The sequence below is a fragment of the Oryctolagus cuniculus genome, chromosome 7 (genome assembly GCF_964237555.1).
Source record: "Oryctolagus cuniculus chromosome 7, mOryCun1.1, whole genome shotgun sequence".
NCBI lineage: Eukaryota > Metazoa > Chordata > Mammalia > Lagomorpha > Leporidae > Oryctolagus > Oryctolagus cuniculus.
The window spans coordinates 141,052,075-141,079,655 of NC_091438.1; the positions used below are offsets into that span (position 1 = coordinate 141,052,075).

Here is a 27,581-nt window from a genome sequence, read left to right on the forward strand (position 1 = left end):
TCAAATCAAATCAGACCATACAGCTTGTTATATTTTAAAACAAATCTGAGTCTTGAGTTTTATTAAGATAATTAAAGAAAAGCTGATACACAGACATCTGACGGAACCTGAAAAGCTGCACTCAGGGGGCGGATATTTGGCCTTGCTGTTAAGACACTACTTGGGCTGTCCACATCCCACACCAGAATATCTGGGTTCAAGTAATGGCTCCACTGCCAATTCTACCTTTCTGGTAATGTGCACCCTGGGAGGCAGAAGGAGACGCAAACACTTGGATTCCTGCTACCCTGAGGGAGATCTGGGTTAAGTTCCTGGCTTCTGTCTGGCCCACATCCGGGTGTTGCAGGCATGTGGGGAATGAATCCATAGATGGGAAATCTCTCTTTTTCTCTGCCTTTCAAATAAATTTAATAAATAGAAAAAGAGACAAGTAATTAAGTCAGGAAAAGAGCTATACTTTAAAAAGAAGAGATGGACCCCTAGAAACAGTTATTCCTAAGACTTTTGCAGAGATGATCTAAGATGGAAAGTTGGAGGCTTGCTAGTTCTATATAATAGGAAACCAATAAGTGTTAGTGATCAAAGGCCTAGAATTCTTGCCAGAAAATCATTATCCCAAGCTCTATCTCCACCCCCCACTTCTACAGTCTAGTCCATACCACCCCACCTTTGAATTGGGATTAATGTCATCACTACATAATGCATTTATCACTATATTCAATATGCCCAAAATAGTATATAATCTCAAACATATAAACTATTTTCAGTGCCTTTAACTAGCTGTTTCATCTTGGACTATCACTACTTCAGCTTAAAACTAAAATTAGAGGACAGAATAAAACGATCCCTGCTGTACTGCTATTCATTAACACAGACGTGATACACAGCACTATTTCAGATGTTCTGGATAATCTTCGATAGTTGGTATCATCACCCATTCATTCAGCAGAGGACAAAATGATGCACGGAGATTAAGTAAGTGACCCAAGTGGCAAAGCTAGTAAGTAGCAGAGCTGGGATGTGAACCCAGAGTTTTAGCTACACTAGAACTGCTCACGGGTTTTGTTTAGCTACAAAATTCTAAATGGCCAAAAGTAACATGACATCTGATATTCCATCTGCTCCTAACCACAATCCTAGGAAGTATATATAATTAGGTCCCTAGGCTGCAGATAAGGCAGAAAAGTTGAGATGTGGAAAGAATCCAGGCTTTGGAGTGTGTGATGCAGCTCTGCCATTTCCTACCTGTGGGATTTTGAACACAACTTGCCTTTGGAGCCTAAGTTCCCATTTGTTCTCATTTTGTTGCTGCGAATAACAAATCATGTACATATAGTTGGCACTGGTATCTGGCACACAATGAACATTCAATGAAGTGTAGCTTTTTAAAAATGTGCAGCCCAAGACACTGAAGCACAACAAGATCGGTGACTAGAAGAAAGGTACACAATTAACTTCGATACAAGCTAGGGACAGAACCTGCGTCCTTGATTTCTACTTCCCACTTACCAGACATCAACATTACTCACTTCAGTGTAGAAAAATGAAGATACTGAGACAGAGCCCTTGAGCCAAGCTGTCTCTACAACACAGTGATAAAGAATGGGCTATAAAGCCAAAGATCTAAAGTCCTGTTTTGCAGACTCTATTCCTTCATTTTCTGTTACTAGGACAATACCTGAAGCTGGATATTTATAAAGAAAGAGGTTCATTTAACAAACAGTTTTGAAGGCAAAAAGTCCAAGATCAGGTACCCCAACTGTTTCAGCCTCTGGTGAGGGCTTAATGGCAGATGGTACCACAAAGGGGAGTGTGCATGCAGAGTGATCACATGGTGAGACAGCAAGTAGTACAGACGGAGGAAGAGCCAGTCTTGTTCTCTTAAAGCAACATTCTCTTGAGAACTAACCAGGGTCCCATGAGAACTACAATAATTCTTTACAAGAGCAGTGCCCCAACCTTTCTCTAGGCTCCACCTCTTATGGGGTCTACCACCTCTTAACAATGTCACACTGAGGACCAAGTGTCAACACATGAACCCTTCAGGGACAAGCCACGTTCAAATCATAGGACTAATGCATAAGATATGCTAGAAGAACTAGACAGTCCCAAAGACACAGCACAATGATACAGGTAATAAAAAACAAGGCAAGGTGGAACTGGGGAGAGGAATTTAGAGATTTGTTGGTCCAATCACATCATCTATCTTTCTTTCTTTCTTTCTTTCTTTCTTTCTTTCTTTCTTTCTTTCTTTCTTTCTTTTTTTTGACAGGTAGAGTTATAGACAGTAAGAGAGGACAGAAAGGTCTTCCTTCCATTGGTTCACCCTCCAAATGGCCACCATGGCCGGCTCTGCGCCAATCCCAAGCCAGGAGCCAGGTGCTTCCTCCTGGTCTCCCATGCGGGTGCAGGGCCCAAGCACCTGGGCCATCCTCCTCTGCACTCCCGGGCCACAGCAGAGAGCTGGACCGGAAGAGGAGCAACCAGGACTAGAACCCGGCGCCCATATGGGATGCTGGCGCCACAGGCAGAGGATTAACCAAGTGAGCCACGTCACCAGCCCACATCATCTTTCAAATAAGTAAAGTGAAGACCAGGAAAAATGTGCTTATGCAAGCTCACAAAACAATCGGTTCTGTGTGGAGGGCTATATAGATAAAGAAGGTAAGCCTTTTCATTTTTAATTAAAGTAAAAGCAGGGGCAGGCATTTATCTAGCAGTCAAGATGCCTGGCAAGATACCCACATCTCTGTTATCAGAGTACCTGGGTTTGCTTCCCAGTTCTGGCTCCTGTCTCTACTTCATACTAATGCAGACCCTGAAAGGCAGTACTAATGACTCAAGTAACTGGGTTCCTGCCACCCACCACATGGGAGACCTGGACTGAATCTGGTTCCCAGCTTCAGCCACAGCCACTGTAGGCATTTGAAGGGGAAACCAATGGATGGAAGAGTACATGCTCTCTTCCTATCTATGTGTCACTTTCTCTACCTCTCAAAAAACTTAAAAATAAGTAAAAGCAAATTTCTTTCTTCTGCCCCAATGTACTTTGTCTGGCTTTTGTTTCAAGTTTCTACAAAAAGGGCTGAGGAGTTTCATAATGAGTAACACTATTACAAAGCAAAATTATCTAATCAACTTAAAAGTAACATCTGGAAGTTGGAGTCCAAATCACCTTGCTGCTTTAAATTAAGATGACCTCACTTTTCAGTCCAGAGGCTCCAGTGTCACATTATGGTCTTCAGAGGTGTTACAACAGGCCTTAATTTGGTCTTTCCCAAAAGGAAAGATTAATGTGCTTCAGAATGGATGCACTCAATTATTCAGTTAGGAAAAGGCATTCTTGCTTATTTCTAATACCAGGTGTTTGCATCACTGTGTCTCCTAGGGTGCAGTCAGAGTTGAAATTAACAGGATAGCACCTGCCATAGATGATCATACAGTCTGCCTGGTGTTCCAAAAATAATTAGCCTAATGGCTCAGGGGAGAAAATTCAGTAATTATCTCAACTGAATTCAAGCCTTGGGTAAAATAAATTTCCCATCTTCAGGATTAGAGGTGGCACTAGCCTTGAAACTCATTATCTTATAATGTAAACGATGAATTTGTGGCTCAAAGACATAAGTTACTTGTCCAAAGTCACAAAGTTAGAAAGTAGCACAGCAGGGGCAGAAAAAAAATGTTTTAACTTTTATTCCAATGCTATTTCTACCTTACCAATTTGAATCTCCTCTTAGCAGCATTTTTTTTTTTTTTTTTTTTGGCTACGTCAAGGCTAAGCTTAATCCCAACACCTGCAGCGCTCCAGCAGAAGCTCCTCGCTCCTGGCTGCTGGCTCTGGATCAGCCCAATTCCGGCAGTTGAGACAATTTGGGGAGTAAATCAACAGATGGAAGAACTTTCTTTCTCTGTAACTCTACCTCTCAAATAAATATATAAATTTTTTTAAAAAAAGATCCCAACACCTACTGATGCTATGCTAGTACTCCTTATCATGCTTAACTGAACACTGGCTTCTCATTCAGTCATTGGGCCCCACAAAGCTGTTTGGCCTGCCAAGAGAAGATCTGCTAGGAGATGGGCTGTATCACTAGTTTCTTCAAGAACAACTGGTTCTACAAGGCTTGGGTTCAACCTTATTCCAGTATTTACTGAGCACTTCCTATATGCAAAATGTCACATCAGGTGCTGTGAAATAAAAACCAATTAAGGTTAAGCATTTTGCACAGTGTTTAAGTCATGGCTTGGGATGCCCACATCCTGAGTGAGAGTGCTTGGTTTAAGACCCAGCTCTTACACTTTGGATTCATCTTCCTGCTAAATTCTGGGAGGCAGCAGATGATGGCTCAAGTAATTGCGTCCCTGTCACCCATATGGGAGACCCAGACAAGAGTCCCTGGCTCCTGGCTTCAGCCTGTCCTAGCCTTGGCTGTTGTGGACATACAGGTGGTAAACCAGCAAATATAAGAAGATCTTTTGCTCTGCCTTTCAAATAAAGTGAGAATATTTTTTTTTTAACTAAGAGATGAGCAGCCTATCTTAAAATGAATTTGAAGTAGTCACCAAGACATATGAGACAACCATGGCCTCTATTCTCCAGTAATTCACAATCTGGTGAAGAAAAGAAAGTAATATATATGTAAAAATAGATGAATGTTATAATAGAGCTGTACAAACAACTAACTATGCAACTATCAGATTTCCCGTGTTTTCCTCCCATATCTCAATTAACTAAAAAGAATTCTCTAATGAGTTTTTTCATTCCTCCATACATTTACTTATTTTTAAAAAAGATTTATTTATTTGAAAGTCAGACTTACAAAGAGAGAGAAGGAGCAACAGAGAGAGAGAGGTCTTCTATCCACTGGTTCACTCCCCAGATAGCTACAACAGCTGGAGATGCGCTGATCCGAAGCCAGGAGCCAGGAGTTTCTTCCGGGTCTCCCACGTGGGTGCAGGAGCCCAAGGACTTGGGCCATCTTCTACTGCTTTCCCAAGCCATAGCAGAGAGCTGGATCAGAAGTGGAGCTGCTGGGATTCAAACCGGCGCCCATATGGGATGCCACAATGCAGGCAGAGGCTTTACCCACTATGCCACAATGTTGCCTCCCCCCCCCCCCCGCCAATACATTTATGGACAATTGGACAATCCCAACAGCAGTTTAGAAAAAAGTAAACTTGAAAGAGGACTGATTTAGAATTCCAGGGGCTGGCACTGTGGCATCGTGGGCTAGGACTCAGCCTGTGGTGCCAGCATCCCATATGGGTGCTGGTTCATGTCCTGGCTGTTCCACTTCCAATCCAGTTCTCTACTATGGAATGGGAAAGCAGTATAAGATGGCCCAAGCGCTTGGGCCCTTACACCCAAGTGGGAGACCCGGAAGAAACTCCTGGCTCCTGGCTTTCGATCAGCTGAGCTCCAGCTGTTGTGGCTATTTGGGAAGTGAACCAGCAGATAGAAGACCTTTCTCTCTGTCTCTCGCTCTGAAACTCTACTCTCAAATAAATAAAATCTTTAAAAAATAATAAAATAAAATAAACAGAATTCCAGCTTTGCCCTTAATCACTGGGTGATGATCTTCTTTTCCTAAAAAAGATTTACTTAGGTAGTTAGCTATTGGAAAGGCAGAATAGCAGAAAAAGTGAAGGAAAGACAGAGAGAGGAAGATCTTCCATCCACTTCTTCAGTCCCCAAATGGCAGTAACAGCCAGAGTTGGGCCAGGCCAAAGCCAGGAGCCTGGAACTCCACCCTGGTCTCCCAAATGGATGGCAGGAGGAATACTTGGGCCATCTTCCCCTGGAAACAGATCAGTTAGAAGTCTAACTGGTGGGGCCGGTGCTGCCGTGCTGCAGTGCTGGTTAAAGCCCTGGCCTGAAGCACCAGTATCCCATATGGGCGCCGGTTCTAGTCCCGGCTGCTCCTCTTCCGATCCAGCTCTCTGCTATTGTCTGGGATAGCAGTAGAAGATGACCCAAGTCCTTGGGCCCCTGTACCACGTGGGGATCCGGAGGAAGCTCCTGGCTCCTGGCTTCGGATCAGCAAAGCTCTGGCTGTTGCGGCCATCAGGGGAATGAACCAGCAGATGGAAGACCTCTCTGTCTCTACCTCTCTCTGTAACTCTTGTCTTTCAAATAAATAAAATATTAAAAATAAAAGAAGTTTAACTGGCACTCTGATATGAGATGTCGGAGTCACAGCAATGGCTGAATCTGCTGCTCCATAACACCAGCCCCATGGGTAATTAACTTCGGAGAACAGTGTCTTTATCCATTAAGTGAGGTTACCAATTATTTTTTTGGAGATTCAGTAACACAGAAAGTTCAGAAAAGCTAACGTACATTAGCCTTATAATTTTAATGTCACTGGTCTTCTTTATATATACTAGGCCCTCAATAAATATTCACTGGGGCCAGTGCTGTGGCATTGTGGGTAAAGCCACTGCAGTGCTGGCATCCCATATGGGCACCGGTTTGAGTCCTGGCTTCTCTACTTCCAATCCAGTTCTCTACTATGGCCTGGGAAAGCAGAAGAAGATGGCCCAAGTCCTTGGGCCCCTGCACCCATGTGGGAGACCCAGAAGAAGCTCCTGGCTTCGGATCGGCATAGCTTCGGCTATTGTGGTCATTTGGGGAATGAACCAGTGGATGGAGACCTCTCTCTCTGCCTCTGCCTCTCTGTAACTCTGCCTCTCAAATAAATAAATCTTAAAAAAAAAAAATTCACTGGTAGAATACTCTGAAAATAGTTGGCTATTTCCAATTTATCATGTATATAAAAGGGTTGAGTCTAGAAAAAAGGTTCTGCCTAGTTTGGAAGCCCTTGCTATCTAAACAAATACACCTACTCTCCCAAAGATTGACCATTCATTCAGTTACCCAAAATGTATCAAGCACCTACTATTTTCTAACCATCTACCTGGGAATGAGATAGAGATACACAACAAAACAGAGAGCACTCTGCTCCCATGATGCATAGTGTCTTACGAGGAAGGTAGACATTTAAAAAGTACACAGCTGGGGCTGGCGCCATGGCTCACTTGGTTAATCCTCCGCCTGCGATGCCAGCATCCCATATGGGCGCCAGGTTCTAGTCCTGGTTGCTTCTTTTCTGGTCCAGCTCTCTGCTGTGGCCCGGGAAGGCAGTGGAGGATGGCTCATGTGCTTGGGCCCCTGCACCCGCATGAGAGACTAGGAGGAGGCACCTGGCTCCTGGCTTTGGATCGGCACAGAGCCAGCCATGGTGGCCATTTGGGGAGTGAATCAAAGGAAGGAAGACCTTTCTCTCTGTCTCTCTCTCTCACTGTCTATAACTACCTGTCAAATAAAAAAAAAAGCACACAGTTAAATACAGGATGAATCTATTTATTGATGATGGATAAAAGATCTCTGAGGAGACATTAGGGCTGAGATTTGAAGGATGAAGGTAAGTTGTTAGGAAAATGGGTAGTTACAAAAAACAGTACCCTGGTCCATTCCTGCTAGTAAAATGAAATAACACATGCTGAGTAATTTATAACAATAGAAATTTATTTCTCACAGTTCTGAATGCTGGGAAGTTCAAGTTCTAGGTGTCAGAATAGAAAGTGTCTTAGAAGGGCAGAGCTCTCCTAACATAATGATTTCCTAAGAGGTTCCATTATGGGGATTAGGTATCCACATGAATTTTATTTTTTAAAAAACAGCCCAACCATGCAGCGCTTTTTTTTTTTTTTTAAAGATTTATTTTATTTATCTGAAAGGCAAAGTTACAGAAAGAGCAATGGCCGGGGATGGACCAGACTGAAGCCAGGAGCAAAAAGCTTCATCTGGGTCTCCCACGTGGATGCAGGGGCCATCTTCTGCTGCCTTCCTAGGCACTTCAGCAGGGAGCTGGATCAGAACTAGAGCAGCCAGGACTCAAACTGGCATCTATATGGGATGCTAGCATTGCAGGCAGTGGCTCAACCTGTTATGTCACAATGCCGTCCCTTCCACATGAATTTTGGAGAGACCCAACATTCAAACCATACGCATACAACGGTGGTAAGAGGTAGGACCTCTAGAAGCTGATTAGCTATGAGGGTTCTGCCCCTGTGAATTGATTACTGCTTTATAAAATGGTTTGAGAGGCAGTCATTTACCAGCTGGGAGAGTCACATCCCATGTTGGAGTACCTAAGTTTGATGCCTGGCTCTGGCTAGTAACCCTAGTTTTCTGCTAATGTGGACCCTGGGAGGCAGTGGTGATGGTTCAAGAGGTTGCCCCCTATGAGGGAGATCTGGATTGGGCTCCAGCGTTCTCATTTCAGCCCCATCCAGCAGTGGCATGATTTGGGGAATGGACAGGAGCATCCACTCTCTGTGTCTGTCTCTCTGCTTTTCAAACAACTTTTAAAAAAAAATCATCTTCAAAACAAAGAAAAGCACTCACCAAACACTAAATCTGCTCGCACCTTTATCTTGGACTTCCCAGCCTTCAAAAATGGAAGAAATAAATTTTTCTTCTTCATAAATTACCTAGTCTCAGGTATTTTGTTGCAGCAGCACACATAGACTAAGATAAACATTATTTCTAAATGTCCTGAAAAGAAAGCAAGTGTAGAATGCTCAGGTTTGTGAGGAGGCCAGAGTGGCTGGGAGTATGCACAGGGTAGAACAACACTGTCACAGTAGGCAAAGGCCGAGTTACAGAAAGGCCATGAAAATAGGTTTGCTTGTATTCAAGTATAATGGGAAATTTCTCAAGAGCTGTGAGAAAGATGTCCAGGGCCAGTGCTTTGGCACAACAGGTAAAGCCACCGCCTGCAGTTCCGGCATCCCATATGAGCCCCGGTTCAAGTCCCGGCTGCTTCACTTCTAATCCAGCTCTCTGCCATGGCCTGGGGAAGCAGAGATGATGGCCCAAGTCCTTGGGCCCCTGCACCCACATGGCAGACCCAGAAGAAACTCCTGGCTCCTGGCTTTGGATCAGCGCAGCTCCAGCCAGAGCCAGTTGGGGAGTGAACCAATTGTGGTCAACTGGGGAGTGAACCAGCGGATGAAAGACATCTCTCTCTCTCTCTCTCTCTCTCTCTGCCTCTCCTTCTCTTATTGTAACTCTGACTTCCAAATAAATAAATAAAATCTTTTGAAAAAAAAAAAAAAAAAAAAGAAAGTAGTAACTCCAATGTGTTTTTAAAATGTTATTCCGCCTGCAACATGTACAACATATTGGAGATGGGCTACAATAGAAACAGGAATACAAGTAAGGGCCAGGCAAGAGATGGACAGCTTGAACTAATAGGATGCCGAGGGGATAAACAAGTATACAGACCAGAGATACAATTAGGACTTGGAGGGTGGACTGCAGAGGAAAGGAAAATCAATTAGAAATCGAGGATGATGTCCAGATTTCTAGCTTTAGGACCTGAATGGAAAGCAGCTTCATTTGCTGAGATGAAAAAGACTAGCAGAAAAACAGATTTGGTGAGAAAACAAAAAATTCAATTTAAAACATAAATTTACAAAGCTATGAGGCATCCAAATGAAGATGTCAAGTACACAGTTGAATGTCTGAAGCTTAGAGGTTCATGTGCTAGTCAGATGTCCCCCAGCCTTCCCTATACTTAAAATATATTGCTTAAAATAACTGGAAGTGGACACACACATCACACTCACCTGCTTTTCATCCCTGACTTATTCTCAATAAAAATGGCAGAATTTCGAAGCACAGAACATACCTCTCCTTGGAAAATAGTGTAGAGAGCAGGCAAGTTTTCCATGGTCTCAGGCCTCCCTGAATTCATTCTTAATGTTCTACGGCTCCTCCATTTCTCTTCTGCTAGAGCTAATTCAAATGTCCTGTCACAATGAAAGAAAACAGACACCAATTAGAGACACCTACATTAAAGATATGAACGTGCAGAAAGCCAGCAACCAATCTCTACAGATTTAACACATGTACTTTTATCCAGATCTCTTTTGTCTATCCAAATTGTAAGGAGTTTTAGAAACCTAGATCACATTTCTAATCAGTTTGCTATTTATCCAAGGCCATTAGACTACCGGTTTTGTTGGTTTGCTTTCAGCTTTGTTTTGTTATTATTACTGTTGTTATTCTTTTCCAAGGGAAGCCTAAAATGGAGCAGGAGGGTACGAGTGACTAGATCTCTAAAAAATGTAATAGTAATAGGGCTAACATTTATCAAGCACTTACTCATGCCATTTTGCTAAAACACCAGACATGCACTATCTCATTTAATCCTCAAACTCCAAGACATAGGTTCTTTTATTATCATAATTTAGAGACGAAAAAACACAAGTTTCCAGAAGTCAAATTACTAAGCCTATGGCAAAAATCCAGCGAATGGTGGAGTTAAACTCTGGCCCCAGAATCCATTCTCTTAATGACTATGATAGGCATTAAATCCAAATTAACTTCAAAAAAGAGAGAAAAACAGGGGGCTGGTGCTGTGGCATAGTGGGTAATGCCACCACCTGCAGTGCCAGCATCCCATATGGGCACCAGTTTGAGTCCTGGCTGCTCCACTTTCAGTCCAGCTCTCTACTATGGCCTGGGAAGGCAGTGGAGGATGGCCCAAGTCCTTGGGCCCCCCCACACACGTGGGAGACCCAGGAGAAGTTCCTGGCTCCTGGCTTTGGATCAGCTCAGCTCTGGCTGTTGCGGCCATTTGGGGAGTGAATCAGCGGATGGAAGACTTCGCTCTCTCTCTCTCATCCTCTGCCTCTCTGTAATCTGACTTTTCAAGTAAAATAAATAAATCTTAAAAAACAGATTTTACTGTTTTTCCTAATTATAACACATATGCTTATTGTAAAAGTTTAATAATACATTAATAAAAAGAAAATAATTATCCATAATTAAATTTGTTTTATATTACATCAGATTTTTAAAAAGATTTATTTATTTGAAAGTCAGAGTTACACAGAGACAAGAGGCAGAGAGAGAGGGGTCTTCCATCTGCCGGTTTACTCCCTAATTGGCCACAAGAGCCAGAACTGTGCCAATCCGAAGCTAGGAGCTTCCTCCAGGTCTCCCATGCGGGTGCAGGGGCTCAAGGACTTAGGCCATTTTCTACTGTTTTCCAAGGCCACAGTAGAGAGCTGGATCAAAGTGGAGCAGCCAGGGCTCAAACCAGCACCCATATGGAACCAGCACTGCAGCAGGAGGCTTTACACGCTATGCCACAGTGCCAACCCCTCCATCACTTTTTAATATGTAAAAGTGATTTTTTAAAAAATATTTATTTTCGGGGCCGGTGCTGTGGCGCAGCAGGTTAACACCCTGGCCTGAAGCGCTGGCATCCCATATGGGCACCGGTTCTAGTCCCAGCTGCTCCTCTTCCAATCCAGCTCTCTGCTATGGCTTGGGATAGCAGTAAAAGATGGCCCAAGTTCTTGGGCCCCTACACCTCTGTGGGAGACCGGAAAAAGCTCCTGGCTCCTGATCAGCATAGCTCCGGCCTTTGCAGTCATCTGGGGAGTGAACCAGTGGATGGAAGACCTCTCTGTGTCTCTACCTTTCTCTGTAACTCTGTCAAATAAATATAATAAAAATCTTAAAAAAAAAAAATTTATTTTCAGAGCCACACTGTGGCACAGTAGGTTAAGTCTCCCTCTGTAGCGCGGGCATCCCATGTGGGCACCAGTTGGAGTCCTGGCTGCTCCTCTTGTGATCTAACCCTCTGCTTATGGCCTCGGAAAGCAGCAGAAGATGGTTCAAGTGCTTGGGTCCCTGTACCCACATGGAAGATCCAGAAGAAGCTTATGGCTCTCCACTTCTGATCGGCCTGGCTCCAGGCACTGAGGTCATCTGGGGAGTGAACCAGCAGATGGAAGTCCTCTCTCTGTCTCTCCCTCTCTCTGTCTATAACTCTGCTTCTCAAATAAATAAATCTGTTTTTTAAATATTTGTTTATTAATTTCTTTGAAAGGCAGAGTTACAGAGAGGCAGAGGCAGAGAGAGGTCTTTCAACCACTGGTTCAATCCCCAGACGACCGCAACGGCTGCAGCTACAGCTGCACCAATCCGAAGCCAGGAGTCAGGAGCGTCCTCCGGGTTTCCCACACAGGTGCAGGAGCCCAAGGACTTGGGCCATTTTCTCCTGCTTTCCCAGGCCATAGCAGAGAACTGGATCGGAAGAGCAGCAGCCAGGACTTGAACTGGCACCCATATGGCTTGCTGACACTGCAATCAGCAGCTTTGTCTGTTATGCCACAGCACCGGCCACCATAAATAAATAAATCTTTAAAAAACTACTTATTTTCATCTACTTGAAAAGCAGAGTGACCAAGAACGGGGAGAGAGACAGAGACAGAGAGAGAAAGAGAGAGAGAAATCTTCCTGGGTCACATCCCAAATGCCCACAACTAGGGCTGAGCCAGGTAGCAGTCAGCAACCAGGAGTGCTATCTGGGTCTTCCACATGTGTGGCAGGGGTCAAAGCATTTGAGCCATTATCTGCTGCCTCCCAGGATGCATTAGCAGGAAGCTAAATCAGAAGTGGAGGTGACAGGACTGAACCAGGTTCTTTATGATGGGATGTGGATCAGTGTCTCTCCCTAATAAACTTTGGCAGTCTTAAACACCCTCTGATCTGTGCCAGTGTCTCTCCCTAAGATGGGATGTGGGTGTCTCGAGAGTGAGCTTAACCTGCCACACTACAATACCTGTCCCCAAAGTGCTTTTTTCTCTAAATGTAAATGTAAATTTAGAGAAAAAAATGAAACACTTGGAATTAAGTTGTTTCTCTAAATTATAAACCATTTACAGCTGTTTTAATACATTACAGGAACTCAAACTTTTTTTTAATGCCTACATAATAATCCACTGTTGGATGCACCAAATTTATTTAATGATTTATCAATTACATTAAGATGCAGATGAAAAATCAGTAGGTCTGAGATGATACCCCAGAGTATGTATTTTCAATAAGCTCCAGGCAATGCTGAGGTTGCCTAAGAAGCAAGGCTTAGAAGTCTGTAGTTGGGCCGGTGACGCGGCTCAATAGGCTAATCTCCCGCCTGCGGCGCTGGCACCCTGGGGTTCTAGTCCCGGTCAGGGCGGTCAGGGCGCCGGATTCTGTCCCAGTTGCCCCTCTTCCAGTCCAGCTCTCTGCTGTGGCCTGGGAAGGCAGTGGAGGATGGCCCAGGTCCTTGGGCCCTGCACCCGCATGGGAGACCAGAAGGAAGCAGCTGGCTCCTGGCTTCGGATCAGCGCAGTGCGCCAGTCACAACGGCCAAGGGGGGGGGGGGGACCAATGGTAAAAGGAAGACCTTTCTCGGGGAGAGTGATCCAACATGGGAAGCGAGATACTCAGCAGACTCATAGAATGGCGGATGTCCTAAACAGCACTCTGGCCTCAGAATCAGCCCTAAAGGCATTCCGATCTGGCTGAAAAGCCCATGAGAGTATTTCAGGCATGGAAAGCCAAGACACTCTGGCAAAAAAAAAAAAAAAACAACAAAAAACAAAACCCTAAATGAAAGATCTCTGTGAGTGAGATCCCAGTGGAAAGAACAGGTCTTCAAAGAAGGAGGTACCTTTCTTGAAGGGAGGAGAGAACCTCCACTTTGACTATGACCTTGTCTAAACAAGATAAGAGTTGGAGAACTCAAGGGGCTTCCATAGCCTTGGAAACTCATGACTGGTGCATAGGGAGATTACTGATGCCATAAACAGGAGTGTCAATTTGTAAAGTCAACAACAGGAGTCACTGTGCACTTACTCCTCATGTAGGATCTCTGTCCTTAATGTGCTGTACATTGAGGCTTAATGCTATAACGAGTACTCAAACAGTATATTTCACTTTGTGTTTCTATGGGGGTGCAAACTGTTGAAATCTTTACTTAATGCATACTAAACTGATCTTCTGTTAAAAAAAAAAAAGAAGAAATTAGCAATTCCCAACTTGACTCTCGCTGGGATTAAACATGACAATAGGTCTGATCTGATTTCATCATCATTTAAAAAATCATCTATTATTTTTCACTTTATGTTTCTGTGTGGGAGCAAACTGTTGAAATCTTTACTTAATGTATGCTAAACTGATTGTCTGTATATAAAGAGAATTGAAAATGAATCCTCATGTGAATGGAAGGGGAGAGGGAATGGGAAAGGGGAGGGTTGCGGGTGGGAGGGACGTTATGGGGGGAAGCCATTGTAATCCATAAGCCGTACTTTGGAATTTATATTCATTAAATAAAAGTTAAAAAAAAAAAAAAAGGAAGACCTTTCTCTCTGTCTCTCTCTCTCTCACTGTCCACTCTACCTGTCAAAAAAAAAAAAAAAAAAAAGTCTGAAGTTGGCCGGCGCCGCGGCTCACTAGGCTAATCCTCCGCCTACGGCGCCAGCACCCCGAGTTCTGGGGTACCAGATTCTGTCCCGGTTGCTCCTCTTCTAGGCCAGCTCTCTGCTGTGGCTCGAGAAGGCAGTAGAGCATGACCCAAGTGCTTGGGCCCTGCACCTGCATAGGAGACCAGAAGGAAGCACCTGTCTCTGGCTTCGGATCGGCGCAGCACACTGGCTGTAGTGGCCATTTGGGGGGGGAACCAACAGAAAGAAGACCTTTCTCTCTCTCTCTCTCACTGTCTAACTCTGCCTGTCAAAAAAAAAAAAAAAAAAAAGGTCTGTGTCAGAAAGGACCTTGGACATACTTTTGCTCAGCCTCCTGTTTGTTTTTCTAATTTATTTATTCTTTTGAAAGTCAGAGTTACAAAGAGAAAGGGAGAGAGAGAGTTCTTTCATCCACTGGTTTAATCCCCAGATAATCACAACAGCTGGGGTGTGGCCAGGTCAAACCTAGGAACCAGGAGCTTCATCTGGATCTCCCATGTAGGTGTCAGGGGCCCAATTACTTGGGCCACCTTTTGCTGTTTTTCCCAGGTCATTGGCAGGGAGCTGGATTGAAAGTAGAGCAGCCGGGACTCAAACCAGCACCAATCTGGGGTGCTGACATCACCAGAAGTGGCTTTACCCACTACGCCACATCAGCCCCTCAGACTTCTGGTTTCAAAGAGATGAACCATCAATCTAGTGGCTCTTAAACTCCTTTTCACTGCTGGAAAACTCACTGCTAAAGATAAATTTAGTGTCACTATCATCAGTTCTTTTTTTCTCCCAATTATGCTGGACATCTAAAACTCTACTTTTCTTGAGTTTTCATAGGCAAATACTTACCTCTCTCCTCAACTCCCAGCATGCCCTCTCACTTTGAGATATTTGTGTTGCACTTTTAGAAAATCTTCCTGGGCCAGCATTGTGGCATAGGGGGTAAAGCTGCCTGCCACCTGTAACCCCGGCATCACACATGGACACCGGTTTGAGTCCTGGATGCTCTATTTCTAATCCAGCTCCCTGATAATGTGCCTGGGAAAGCAGCGGAAGATGGCCCAAGTCCTTGGGCCACTACAACCCAGCTGGGAGACCCAGAAGAAGCTCCAGGCTCCTGACTTCAGCCTGGCCATGCCCCAACTGTTGCAGCCATTTGGGAGTGAACCAATGGATGGAAAGATCTCTCTCTCTCCCTTCCTCCCTCTCTTTGTAACTTTATCTTTTAAATCAATAAATAAATCTTTTAAAAAAGGATCCAAAAATATATGAAAATATTTCATTAAAAAAAAAAAAACACAATCTTCCTGATTTAAAGTAACCATTCAGTAAGTAGACTGTGTCACTTGAAACAAAGAAATTCTTGTCAGACTTTCAAACCCAAGGCCCAGGAATGCCTCTGTCCTCCATAAGATAACCTTGCATCCTTAAAATAAACTCGCCTTTTGGCTTCAGTCAGCCAGAGGTGTTTATTACTTCACAAACAGCACATATAGAGAATAGAGGCAAATTTGCCAGTTCCTGAGAACTGGCTGATAAACAACTTAATTCAAAATGTTTCATTCTAGTTCAATCCTGACTCCCACTCCCTCTGCCCTGCATCCTTCAGGGACCATACCATAACAGGAGTTAATCTGAAATCAATGATTTTCCTACTCCTCCAACACTTGGTACACAGGTTGTAAAATACAGAATCCACAGATACAGCTGGGACATCTAAACTGAGCTCAGATATCTTAGTCTGTCATCTGTTCCTCTCCCACAAAGACCATGGAAAGAGCAATGAAAGCAGAAGTGAACATATGTGGTCCCTTTCAGACTTCTACTGAAGTTTAGTGTGTAAAAAGCTAAATTTAAAGCCCTCCTGTTCACTCTACCTGTAGAACAATAGCATGAGAAGCCCTATGCAATTCTTTTTTTTTTTTTTTTTTTTTTTGACAGGCAGAGTGGACAGTGAGAGAGAGAGAGAGAGAGAAAGGTCTTCCTTTTGCCGTTGGTTCACCATCCAATGGCCGCCGCAGCTGGTGCGCTGCGGCCAGCGCATCACGTTGATCCAAAGCCAGGAGCCAGGTGCTTTTCCTGGTCTCCCATGCGCGAGCAGGGCTCAAGCACTTGGGCCATCCTCCACTGCACTCCCTGGCCACAGCAAAGAGCTGGCCTGGAAGAGGAGCAACCGGGACAGAATCCAGTGCCCCGACTGGGACTAGAACCCGGTGTGCCGGCGCCGCAAGGCGGAGGATTAGCCTATTGAGCCGCGGCACCGGCCCTATGCAATTCTTCAAGAAAGAAATGGGTGTACACGTTTGAGGGAAAGTCTGAAATATAACAATAACAGGTATATAACTTCAGTAAGGTAAACGTTCGCCATTTTTATTTAAGAATTAAACAGGGGACAGCTTTGCTACACAATATGTTTTAATTATTAGAGCTACTAATTATTAGCTTATAATAATATGCTTAATAATTATTAATTATTAGCTACACAATGCGTCTAATTATTAAGAGTGCAGGTTTCAGTCCTGGCTGTTCCATTTTCAATATACTTCCAATGCCAATGCGCCTGCGAAAGCAGCAAATTTCCCCAAGTACTTGGGCCCCTACCACTCACATGGGAGAACCAGAAGGAATTCCTGGCTCCTGGCTTCAGCCTGGCCTAGCCCTTGCTATTGCAGGCATTTGGGGAGTGAACCAGCAGATGGAAGATCTCTCTTTGTCTCCCTCTCACTGTCACTCTGACGTCTGAATAAATAATATGCTTTAAGTAATTTCATTCTATATTTATTGAACAAATACAGAATAATAGAACTAAGGAGTGTTTTAACTTGATGATACCATAAAGAACTTCAAATATTCAGAGCTGTCACAGGAAGAATGAAAGACTTGTTCACTGTTTCTCCAAATGGCAGAACTTGAGCCAATGGGTAAAAATAAGCAACCAACAGTGCAGCAGAGTTCCACAAAGGGTGTTACTTATCTCAGTGCTTCCTTCCTCACACAGTGCATCCCACACTCTTCCTTTCTTCCAAAGGAGGTGTTACAACTTTATACTCTCCACGAGTGTCTCCCATAAGTTAAATTTTCATGGCAAGCCTTCCCGCTGCCAGCAAAGCATGTACTCACAATATTGGGGAAAAAACCAAAGGCTATCAAGGGAAAGTTTATTTGTTCTATTTTTCTGTATTCCACATTAATCATTCTCAAGAGGCAGGGAGAAAATAAAAATATATTCAACAAAAAGAGTGAATCAAAATCCCTAGCTATCCACTGCCTGCAGGAATGGTTCGCCTCAAACCTTAATCAGTCACAACAACTATCAGCCAGTGGTACAGACAGGATTGTGGGGTGCACTGGGGTAGAGAAAAGACCATTGGTAACCACTGTTCTATATGAAGCAGAATGCTTATTTGGAGTCACTAGGAAACATGAACAAACTGCATTATACTGATGGGCTCTATCCAAATTACTGAATATTACAAAATGAAACTGTTTTGACAACTACTCAGTATGTTTGAGGACAAAATATATATAATACACTGAGGTGCTTCATCTAGCCAATAAATTGAAAATAAAAATTATACATTTATCTATGTGTCAGTATACAGGATTCTGAGGTGGATCTTGAACTAAGAATGATAAATCAGTTTTCAAGGAAAACCACATAATTAGTCAGTTTGGTTAACTGCTGTTTGTTAGGGATTGGAAGAACTGGGGCTGGCCTCTGATAAGGAAATAAATTTGTCAAACATCTAGGGCCCTGCAGTTGGCTTTTTGGGCAACATCATTCTCATGGTGGGGTCAGTCTGCCATTCTTGCTCAAAGATACCTTTCACAGCCCTTTCTACTACAGGAAGCTCAATAAAGGCTACAAAATTTTCAGCTATTACTGAAGTATATGCTTGAGAGATGACTGCAAAGTCTCATCTTCTCGTTGCATCTAAGGGCTTTGATGATTAGCTGGACTGTCTAGGACCACTGATGGTTATACAGGTCCCAGGGAAATCTGTGCTTCTTTGTTCTACTAAGTCAAATTCTTCCAAGCTCAAAAGTTGCAGATTTTATAGCAGGTGGCATCCTCTCTCCAAGATACTTTGCATTATTCATGTCATATGGAGCAAACATAAAACTAGAAGCTGACTATACACTCAGGTTGCAGCAATTCTTCCAGGAGCCTGGAGCTCCTGGTTCTCACACTAATCCAGAAACCTTCTGAAATCCAAGACATCTTCCACCATCACCTTCATGGGCATCTTCCCAGCTGTTCTCCAGCTGTCATTTTTAAAAACAGGATTTTAAAACTTTTCAAATTATGTGCTGAAGAAATCTCGGGTTCTACAGTAATTATTCAAAGACTCCTTAATTAATTCAAGTTTATTTTTTAAAACTAAACTCTGAAACCTGGGTCACCACAGGGTTCAAGAAGACCAAAGAAGTTGGCTATAAGCCAACCAACCAGAAATGAGTGAAAGATGGGGAAAGAAGAACCCCGAAAGAAATCAGAGTTAAGGAAAGTCCCACTGAGTGCAGCTGGAAGGAGCTTCTCTGTAAAATTAGGCAAAGGTTGATTACTACTAATTCTCACTTACCTTGCCAGATTTGGGGTGGGTCATGATGGCAAAGCAAGTGGGAATTACTGAAAGAGTGCCTAACAGAGTACTGTGCTTTTCTCTACATTACCCAGTAAGCCTCTATGTAAAATTTCATTGGGAAGAGGGTAGAGGTGAAACATTTTTCTGTAAAATTTTTTTAAAGACATTGAGATATATATAGTCCAGTCAGAATGTCAGGGTTCAAGTCCTAGCTCTGTTCTTCATTTCATCCTGATGCACACCCTGGGAAGTAGTAGATGATGATTCAGGCACTGGGGTCCCTACCACTTATGAATGTCGGAGGTGGGGTCTAAATCATATTTGTGAATATTTACCCCTCCCTTTGCAGATTGTGAAATTCTTTGAACACATTCTTGTCATGTCTGTAATCATACGTCTTCTCCAAATGTCCAGTGCTTAGTAGTATAAAGAACATGAAAATTTATAACTGTCTACTAAAATACTTAAGAGTATTTAATTTTGGGGCCAGCGTGGTGTAGTGGGTTAAGCCACTGCCTGCAATGTCAGCATCCCAAATAGGGGCCTGTTCCAGTCCTGGCTGTTCCACTTCTAATCCAGTTCCCTACGGATGTGCCTGCGAAAACAGCAGAAGATGACTCAAGTGCCTGGGCACCTGCATCCACGTGGGAGACCCAGATGAAGCTGCTGGCTCCTAGCTTGGGCCTGGCCCAGCCCCAGCCATTGCGGTTATTTGGAGAGTAAACTAGCAGATGGATGGGCCAGCGCTGTGGCTCAATAGGCTAATCCTCCGCCTGCGGCGCCGCCACCCCAGGATCTAGTCCCGGTCGGGGCACCGGATTCTGTCCCGGTTGCCCCTCTTCCAGGCCAGCTCTCTGCTGTGGCCCAGGAAGGCAGTGGAGGATGGCCCAAGTCCTTGGGCCCTGCACCTGCATGGGAGACCAGGAGAAGCACCTGGCTCCTGGCTTCGGATCAGCACGGTGCACGGCCATTGGAGGATGAACCAACGGTAAAGGAAGACCTTTGTCTCTCTCTCTCACTGTCCACTCTGCCTGTCCAAAAAAAAAAAAAAAAAAAACTAGCAGATGGAAGAACCTCTCTCTGTAATTATGCCTTTCAAATAATTTTTTTAAAAAAGTATTTAATTTTATCTTTTTTAAGATTTATTTATTTGAAAGAGCTACAAAGAGGCCGGCGCCGCGGCTCACAAGGCTAATCCTCCGCCTTGAGGCGCCGGCACACCGGGTTCTATTCCCGGTCGGGGCACCAGATTCTGTCCTGGTTGCTCCTCTTCCAGGCCAGTTCTCTGCTGTGGCCAGGGAGTGCAGTGGAGGATGGCCCAAGTCCTTGGGCCCTGCACCCCATGAAGCACCAGGATAAGTACCTGGCTCCTGCCATCGGATCAGTGCGGTGCGCCGGCCGCAGCGCGCCGGCCATTGGAGGGTAAACCAACGGCAAAGGAAGACCTTTCTCTCTGTCTCTCTCTCTCACTGTCCACTCTGCCTGTCAAAAAAAAAAAAAAAAAGCTACAAAGAGAGAGAAAGAGAGAGAGTCTTCCATCTGCTGGTTCACTCCTCAATTGGCCGCAACAGCCAGAGCTGGACCAATACGAAGCCAGGAGCTTCTTCCAGGTCTCCCATGCGGGTGCAAGAGTCCAAGGACTTGAACCTTCTTCTACTGCATTCCAGGCCATAGCAGAGAACTGAATCGGGAGTGGAGCAGCCAGGTCTTGAACCGGTGCCCATATGGGATGCTGGCACTGCAGGTGGCGGCTTTACCGCTATGCCACAGCACCGGCCCCTAATTTTATCTTAAACAGTTAACCCATCAACTCAGTACAACAGTCATTGATATTTATATGTAAGGTCCTACATTAACTACTTTATAAACCTTTCAATCCTTAAAACAAATCTACAAAGCAGTTAACTCTGATTAACAAAAATGAAGTAATTTGTCCAAAGCTACATTGCTAGAGACAAATCTTAGGCCATTCCAAGGCCACACACACATGCCACTAAACCACCCTTCTCAACAGAGTTCCTGTCCTCAAAGACTTCCTAGTCTAGCACAGATAATGATGACCAAGTACAAAGCACTGTGGTAGTATCTAGGATTCCAAAATTATTGGAAGCACTACAGTAACAAGCTTTGGCAGAACTCAAAAACAGCATCTAAACTACAAATACCACTACCAACCAGCAGGCACAGCAGGTTAAGCTGCCTCCTGTGGGGCCAGAATCCCATTTAAGCACTAGTTTTGAGTCCTAGCTGCTCCATTTCTGATCCACTTCCTGCTAATGCACCTGGGAAAACAGTGGAAGATGACTTGGGCCCATGCTACTGCACAGGAGACCTGGATGGAGTTGCAGGCTTCTACCTTCAGCCTGGTTGCAGCCATTTGAGGAGTGAACCAGTGGATGGAAGATCTTTGTCTCTACTTCTCTCTCTTTGTAAATCTGCTTTTCAAATAAATAAAATTAAATCTTTGAAAAAAATACCACTACCTTTACCACAATAAGAAAGTTATAGGTATCACTGCAGAAAGTCACCAAATGTCTCCTACTTTCTTTCTCTCATTTAATTTAGTTGCAAATTAAATTCTAATCATAGGTGCAAAGTACTCTAGGAAATAGTTTTCAGCTTTCCAGGTTCTTCAGTGAGAGAAGACACTAGAGGTTGGAATGTTTGTTGAGCAAGCCACGATATACCAGGATAGCTTTTCTCCCTGCATACACTAAACAGCTGATATGCTGCTGAAAAAATGAGATCTCCAACCTCAAATAACCTTTGCCTGGAAATCCTACATTCCTCTAGTAAACTCATTCTCCTAGACTCCACAACGGCTTTCTCAAGTCTCTGACCCCCTCTCATTCTAAACATATGATCCCACCTTTCAAGACAGAAAATAAAAGCCATGAGATAGGAGCTCACTTTGCCAACACCAATCATACAATACTCTGTATACTTCCAGTCCTCATTTCCTTCCTCCCCTAATGTCCATCTTCCTCAAGCTGACCACTCAACCTGTACTTCGGATCCCATCCATTCCCACATTCTCATTGATGACCCAATTTCACTCTTGTACTCATATATTCAATTTCTTCAGTGTCTTCTCAATTGGATCCTTGTTAAACCCTCATCCCCATCAGCTATTACATCTTCCCCTTCTCTTTGCAATCATATATATTAAAAAATCCTGTCTTGGGTCACTGCTTCCATTTCCTTGCCTGAATCCTTGAGTCATGTCTGCCTTCTGGTCCCATCACACCAACAAAATAATTCTTGATAGGAGTACCATGACGAGAAACCCAACAGACGCTTGTCAATCTTCCTGTTATTTAAATTCCAAGAGTTCGCATCACAGACCATTTCTTTGCTTCTGAGACATTCTACCAGTCTACCTCTCTAGCTCTTCATTTTTCTACCTGTTCTTTGCCATTAAATGTTAGAACTACTACTCATAGTTCCAACTTGAATGACCTTACCAATATCTATATTGCAATGATCACATATATAGCAAGTATTCCCAAATTTGTATTTCTGCACACCTAAGCTGTATTTCAAACTGCCTCCTGGATGTTAGGAGTGACCACCAAACACCAAAAAACCAAACATATCAAGACCAAAAATTGGACTCGAGTCATCTTCTCGTATTCAAATATACAAGCCGGAAACCTAGGACTCCCCTCTGATTCCTTTCTTTCTCCTTCCTGAATTCAACCCACCACCAAGCCCTACCTCGAGCTCTAGATTAATCTGCCCAATTCTCCGCAGATGCCCGGCTCCCTCAGTTCTCCTTGACGACATCTCTGACCGGCATCTCTGTACATCCTCGTAAGTGACCTTTCTGCATCCACTAGGGTCCCTCCCATCCCAATCTGCTCACACCACGAAGCCTGAGGGATCAAGCCACCTCTGCCACTCCTCCGCCAGGCCCTGCTCCCCAGAAAGGATCCTCAGCGATTTCCCAGCCCCGTCTGAAAGGAACAAGGACAGATTCCTGCACAGCCTCTACAGCCTCCAGCTTCACCCTGTACCGTACTCCCCTTCACTTCCTCCGTAGCAGCACACTGGCTCTTTGTGCCCTTGTCACTTTCCTTCCAAACGACACAGAACCTCTGCACTTGTTGCTCCAAATAAAGTGCTCTGCCTTCCTCTCTCTACCCAGCTACACTCCTTGCCTGTAGACAGCAGCACAGGCACGTTTTGCTCAGAAAAGCCTTTTCATTTCAGGCACTCGCAGCATCAGACTTCTCCCCTAGCACTTCCGTTTATCAGGGAGGTCGTTGTGTGGTATCTGTTATCCCCACCACACTGAGAAGCCCTGAGATCGGGGACTGCGTTAGGTTCAACGCTAGGCAGAGAGAATGCTAAGCCGGACAACCGCGAGGCCCAGGTTCACAGGTATTATATGTCAAATTTCTTCAACAAGACCACGATCTGGAGAAGGAGCCGGACATGTCCGTCGCCACTGCCTCTCGCGGGGCATGGAGCAGGCCCTAGTAAAAGACTGCAGAATCAGAGGCACACACACACGTCAGCCTCCTCGGCCACACAGGCACTGGCGGCGGCGGGGATACGAGCCTTACCCCCCTAAGAACGCCTGACCCAGGGCTGGCCGCAGCAGGCGCCTGCCGATCAAGGCAGCGGTGCAGGGTCCCAGGCATCCGGCGCCGTCTGCGACCTGCCGTCAGGGACTCCAAAGCTCCACTTCTGCGCGGTAAAGGGAATATTTACCAAAGCTGAGAATTCGAGGCCCGCCCCCCGCCCTTTGCTAGCAACACCTTCGGCTGAAAGGCAGGCTCAGGCCGCAAGGCTGTGGCGTCGGCTCCAGTTTAGAGCCATCAGCTACCCCTCAGCTACCTCATACTCACTTAGCGTCAGCTTCAGGTCTCCCAGCCGCGGCATCGCGCGAAACGCCAAACCCAGTCAGCCAGTTCCCACCCACAAGACACAGCGCGCCTAGGCGGGACGCCAGCTCCACCCACCAATCCTGAGATCACGCTCCCGTGGCGTCAGAAGGCTATGACCAATAACAAGAGACTATTCAGAGGGCGTTGCAGCGGGGAATGCTGGAAGCCGATTGGTTCATTCAAACAGGAAGTCCTGGAGGAAGGACAAAATCGGAACCAATCGCACGGCGCCTAGAGCTGTCGGTGTGGTCAGTGGCGGCTCTGAGGAAAGCGTCTGCCGCCATGATAGAACAGCAGAAACGAAAAGGCCCAGAGTTGCCGCTGGTCCCAGTCAAGCGGCAGCGCCATGAGTTGCTGCTGGGAGCGGCGGGATCGGGCCCCGGAACAGGGCAGCAGCAAGCAACGCCGGGAGCTTTGCTGCAAGCGGTAAGTGCGGTGGCACGCGGCGTCGGGCCCGCAGTTCATCTTCCTGCTCCCTCCGAGCGCTGCACTGGGCGGTCCGGCACTGGGGGGACAGGGGGCTCTACGTAGAGTTCAGGGAGCTAAACGTTGTAAGAGCGCCCGGAGCCCTGCGGGTGCCCCACACGTTTCCTCGTTTGAGGTCCGTTTGTTCGTCTCGTCTGCCCTGGGAGGGAGCGATGGAATTGGGGTTAATCTTGGGCCCACCGCTGAGACCGGGCCCATCTTGGGCGTCCTGCATCCACGAAGAAGTTGGTAGAGTGGGTGGACGAATGAATGAGGGCGGGAAGTAGATGATGCTGACTCGGATCGGGATACTGGGCAAGCTACTTAGCCCTTGTTTCTCTGCGGTAATGTTACTAACAACAGCTGGGTGATAGCGAACATTCAAGGATCCCTGTACCGATGCCTTGTATAGGAAATCTCCGTTAATCTTTGTAACTGCCTGTGGGTTAGGAACTGTTACCCCATTTTGCAGACGGGAAAACAAACTCTTATCTAGATGTTGAACTCGGAATCCATGCCCTTCACTCCATTTCTTGTAAGATAGAGACAGGGAGCACACCTCTCCCGCTTTGCTCGTGATATTGGCCTCTCAACTCTTAAACCAAATCCTTGTGGCATCTGCCGCAAAATATATCCGGTATTGTTACCACTTTGACGGCCTCCATCCCTGTCTCCTGGTCTGGCATGACTGTTGTGTGGTCCTCATTGGGCTTCCTGTTTCTGCCGTCTTAGGGACAGTCTGTTAACAATCCAGCAGCCAGAGTTGTTCTTCTAAATGTCAGATCACTTTGCCCTCTGCCGAAAACTTTCCAGTGGCTTTCCAATTCATTCAGAGTAAAAACCAAAGTCCAGGGGCTGGCACTTGGCATAGGAATGAAAGTGCTGCTTAGGATCCATTGCTTCCATTGGGTTTGACTCCGAGTTGCATTCCTGATACTGTTGCATCCACTCATCAGCTAAAACAGAATATTAGAAAAGCCAGTGACAGTCACACAGGAATTTTATTGAAAGTGAGAGGCAAGGTAACCAATCGGGACCGGTAACCTATTGGGTCTGACACTCCTTACCAGAGTACGGCCCCCAACAGTGGTTACACAGCTTTTTATAGTATTCTGTCCACTAGGGCTCACAATTTCCAACCGAACCTCTGGTATACAGTGAACAATAAAAAGAAAACCAGAATATGGTTGTAAGATAACAGTTAGCAATAACAAACCTGGTAACAAATCCAAGATGTGGTTGTAAGATAACAGTGAAGGACACATTTCTGTCAACCTAGTTCCTGGGAATTTGGGCCCACATAGTTTCACAAGATACACCCTTAGCCGTTAGCAGGCAAAGCTAACATGTACAGAAGCAAGAGATCTGCAGTTAGCTTTTAGCCATCTCACTCCATTTTGATTTTGACACTACAATACCATCTTCATGCGCATCTTGGGAGGCACCAAGTGATGGCTCAATAGTTGGGACGCTGCAACCCCCATGGGAGACCTAACTTGAGTTCCAGGCTCCTGGTTTTGGCCTGGCCTGCCCCAACTGTTGCAATCCTTTGGGGAGTGAACCAGCAGAAGAGAATGAGCTCTGTTTCTCAAATAAATTAAAAATTTAAAAAACACACAGGTGGCCAGCTTTGTGACACTTGGGATGCCCACATCCCACATAGGGGTGTCTGTACTCAACGTTTTCAATCCAGCCTCCTGCCACACATGTGGGAGACCTGGATTGAGTTACCAACTTACAGGCATATGGGAAATGAACCTGTGAATGGGAGTTTTGCCCCCCCATCTCTGTGTATATACCTTTCTGCCTTCCAAATAAAATAAGGTAAATAAATACTACTTTGGAGCATGGTAATGGATTTATGGTGGGCCCTTCTCTGTGGGCCTCTCATAGTGTACCCATGCCAGAGTAAATGGCAGCCTCGAACCATTGCCCAGCTTCCTTGTATGTGGACTGTGAGCACTGATGTAGGTTGCACAATGTGTAAGAATAAATAAATAAATAAATACGACTTTGCCTAATAATCTGTACCCTCAGATTGTTGGGAAGATCAGTCTAGTCATTCATTAAATGATCCAGAGACTGAGAAAACAGTGTCAAGACACATAGGCAGGATCCCTATACTCATCAAGCTTCATTTCTCTGAGGGGAAAGACAAATATACGAGCAAATACATGGGGAAGATAACTTCACTTAAAGCTAATTATTGTACTAGAATGCAGTGGAATTCATGAATTTTAGGTAGAAGGTGGGATGCTACTTAAATTTGAGTTATCATGGAAAGATTTTTGAAAGAGGAAATATTTGAAAGGAGCCAGATCTAAGGAGCATGAATTCATGCCAGAGGCAATTGCAAGTATAAAAATCCCAAGGCCAATATGAGTTTAAGATCTGAGCAATCAGAAGTTGACTGGAACAAGAGCAGGATGAGGGAGAGATACTTGGAAGTTGAGGAGAGTGTCATATTGGAGGCATGAGAGCAAAGCTGCCATTCTCTAAATAATAAAACCTGTTCAGTCACTGTTACCCTGGTGTTTTTCCTCCATGGCCTATCCCCTAATTTTGCAGCCCCCTCTGCCTGTATACAATAGTTTTCTTGTACTTCTTTTGTTTAGGGGCCTCCAAGGTGTTCCTCCCTTCAAGCCCCAATCATGCTGCTCTCAGGACATGAAGGAGAGGTGTACTGCTGCAAGTTTCATCCCAATGGATCCACCCTTGCATCTGCAGGATTTGACCGACTGATATGTAAGGCATGGTTTTGGAATCTGGAGTAATTGCTGTCTGCCAAATAGTGCGTTTTGTTTTAATTTTTATTTTATTTTATTTTTTTTTAACATTGGGTGCCACAGAAAATTAGTCAGAGCTGACATTGTGGAGCAGTGGGTTAGGTCACTGCCTGCAACATCAATATCCGATAAGAGTGCCGATTCAAGTCCCAGCTGCCCCACTTCCAATACAACTCCCTGTTACAGCCAGCGCCGCAGCTCACTAGGCTAATCCTCCACCTTGCGCGCCGGCACACCAGGTTCTAGTCCCGATCGGGGCGCCAGATTCTTTCCCGGTTGCCCCTTTTCCAGGCCAGCTCTCTGCTGTGGCCCGGGAGTGCAGTGGAGGATGGCCCAAGTGCTTGGGCCCTGCACCTGCATGGGAGACCAGTAGAAGCACCTGGTTCCTGGCTTCAGATCAGCGCGGTGCGCCGGCTGCAGCACGCTGGCCACGGTGGCCATTGGAGGGTAAACCAACGGCAAAAGGAAGACCTTTCTCTCTGTCTCTCTCTCTCACTGTCCACTCTGCCTGTCAAAAAAAAAAAAAAAAAAAAAAAAAAACCTCC

The 27,581-nt window shown here is 45.1% G+C and overlaps 2 protein-coding genes, 1 non-coding gene and 1 pseudogene across 6 annotated transcripts in view; 2 read left to right on the plus strand and 2 right to left on the minus strand.

Annotated features, from left to right (window-relative positions):
* The window catches only part of ZCCHC17 (zinc finger CCHC-type containing 17), a 66,185-nt gene extending 42,299 nt beyond the window's left edge, over positions 1–23,886 (minus strand). For 3 of the 4 annotated variants that reach the window (XM_070078870.1, XM_070078869.1, XM_008265816.4), the window contains exons 1-2: positions 23,747–23,886; positions 9,699–9,819 (exon numbers count right to left, since the gene is read on the minus strand). In XM_070078870.1, coding sequence (XP_069934971.1) covers positions 9,699–9,764 — 66 coding nt within the window. In that variant the 5' untranslated portion in view covers positions 9,765–9,819; positions 23,747–23,886. Of the gene's footprint in view, positions 1–9,698; positions 9,820–23,461 lie in introns of all 4 variants that reach the window. The other variant, XM_070078871.1, reaches the window with a different exon arrangement.
* On the minus strand, positions 17,823–18,568 carry LOC138850693 (COP9 signalosome complex subunit 8 pseudogene; annotated as a pseudogene).
* Positions 23,887–24,002: 116 nt separating the features above from the next.
* The window catches only part of SNRNP40 (small nuclear ribonucleoprotein U5 subunit 40), a 35,256-nt gene continuing 31,677 nt past the window's right edge, over positions 24,003–27,581 (plus strand). The window contains exons 1-2 of the mRNA XM_002716061.5: positions 24,003–24,211; positions 26,866–26,995. Of these exons, the coding sequence (XP_002716107.1) occupies positions 24,068–24,211; positions 26,866–26,995 (274 nt within the window). The 5' untranslated portion in view covers positions 24,003–24,067. The remainder of the gene's footprint in view (positions 24,212–26,865; positions 26,996–27,581) is intronic.
* LOC127493844 (small nucleolar RNA SNORA42/SNORA80 family) lies at positions 26,096–26,232 on the plus strand. Its single transcript, XR_007924382.1, has one exon. It is a non-coding gene; the product is annotated as a small nucleolar RNA SNORA42/SNORA80 family (small nucleolar RNA).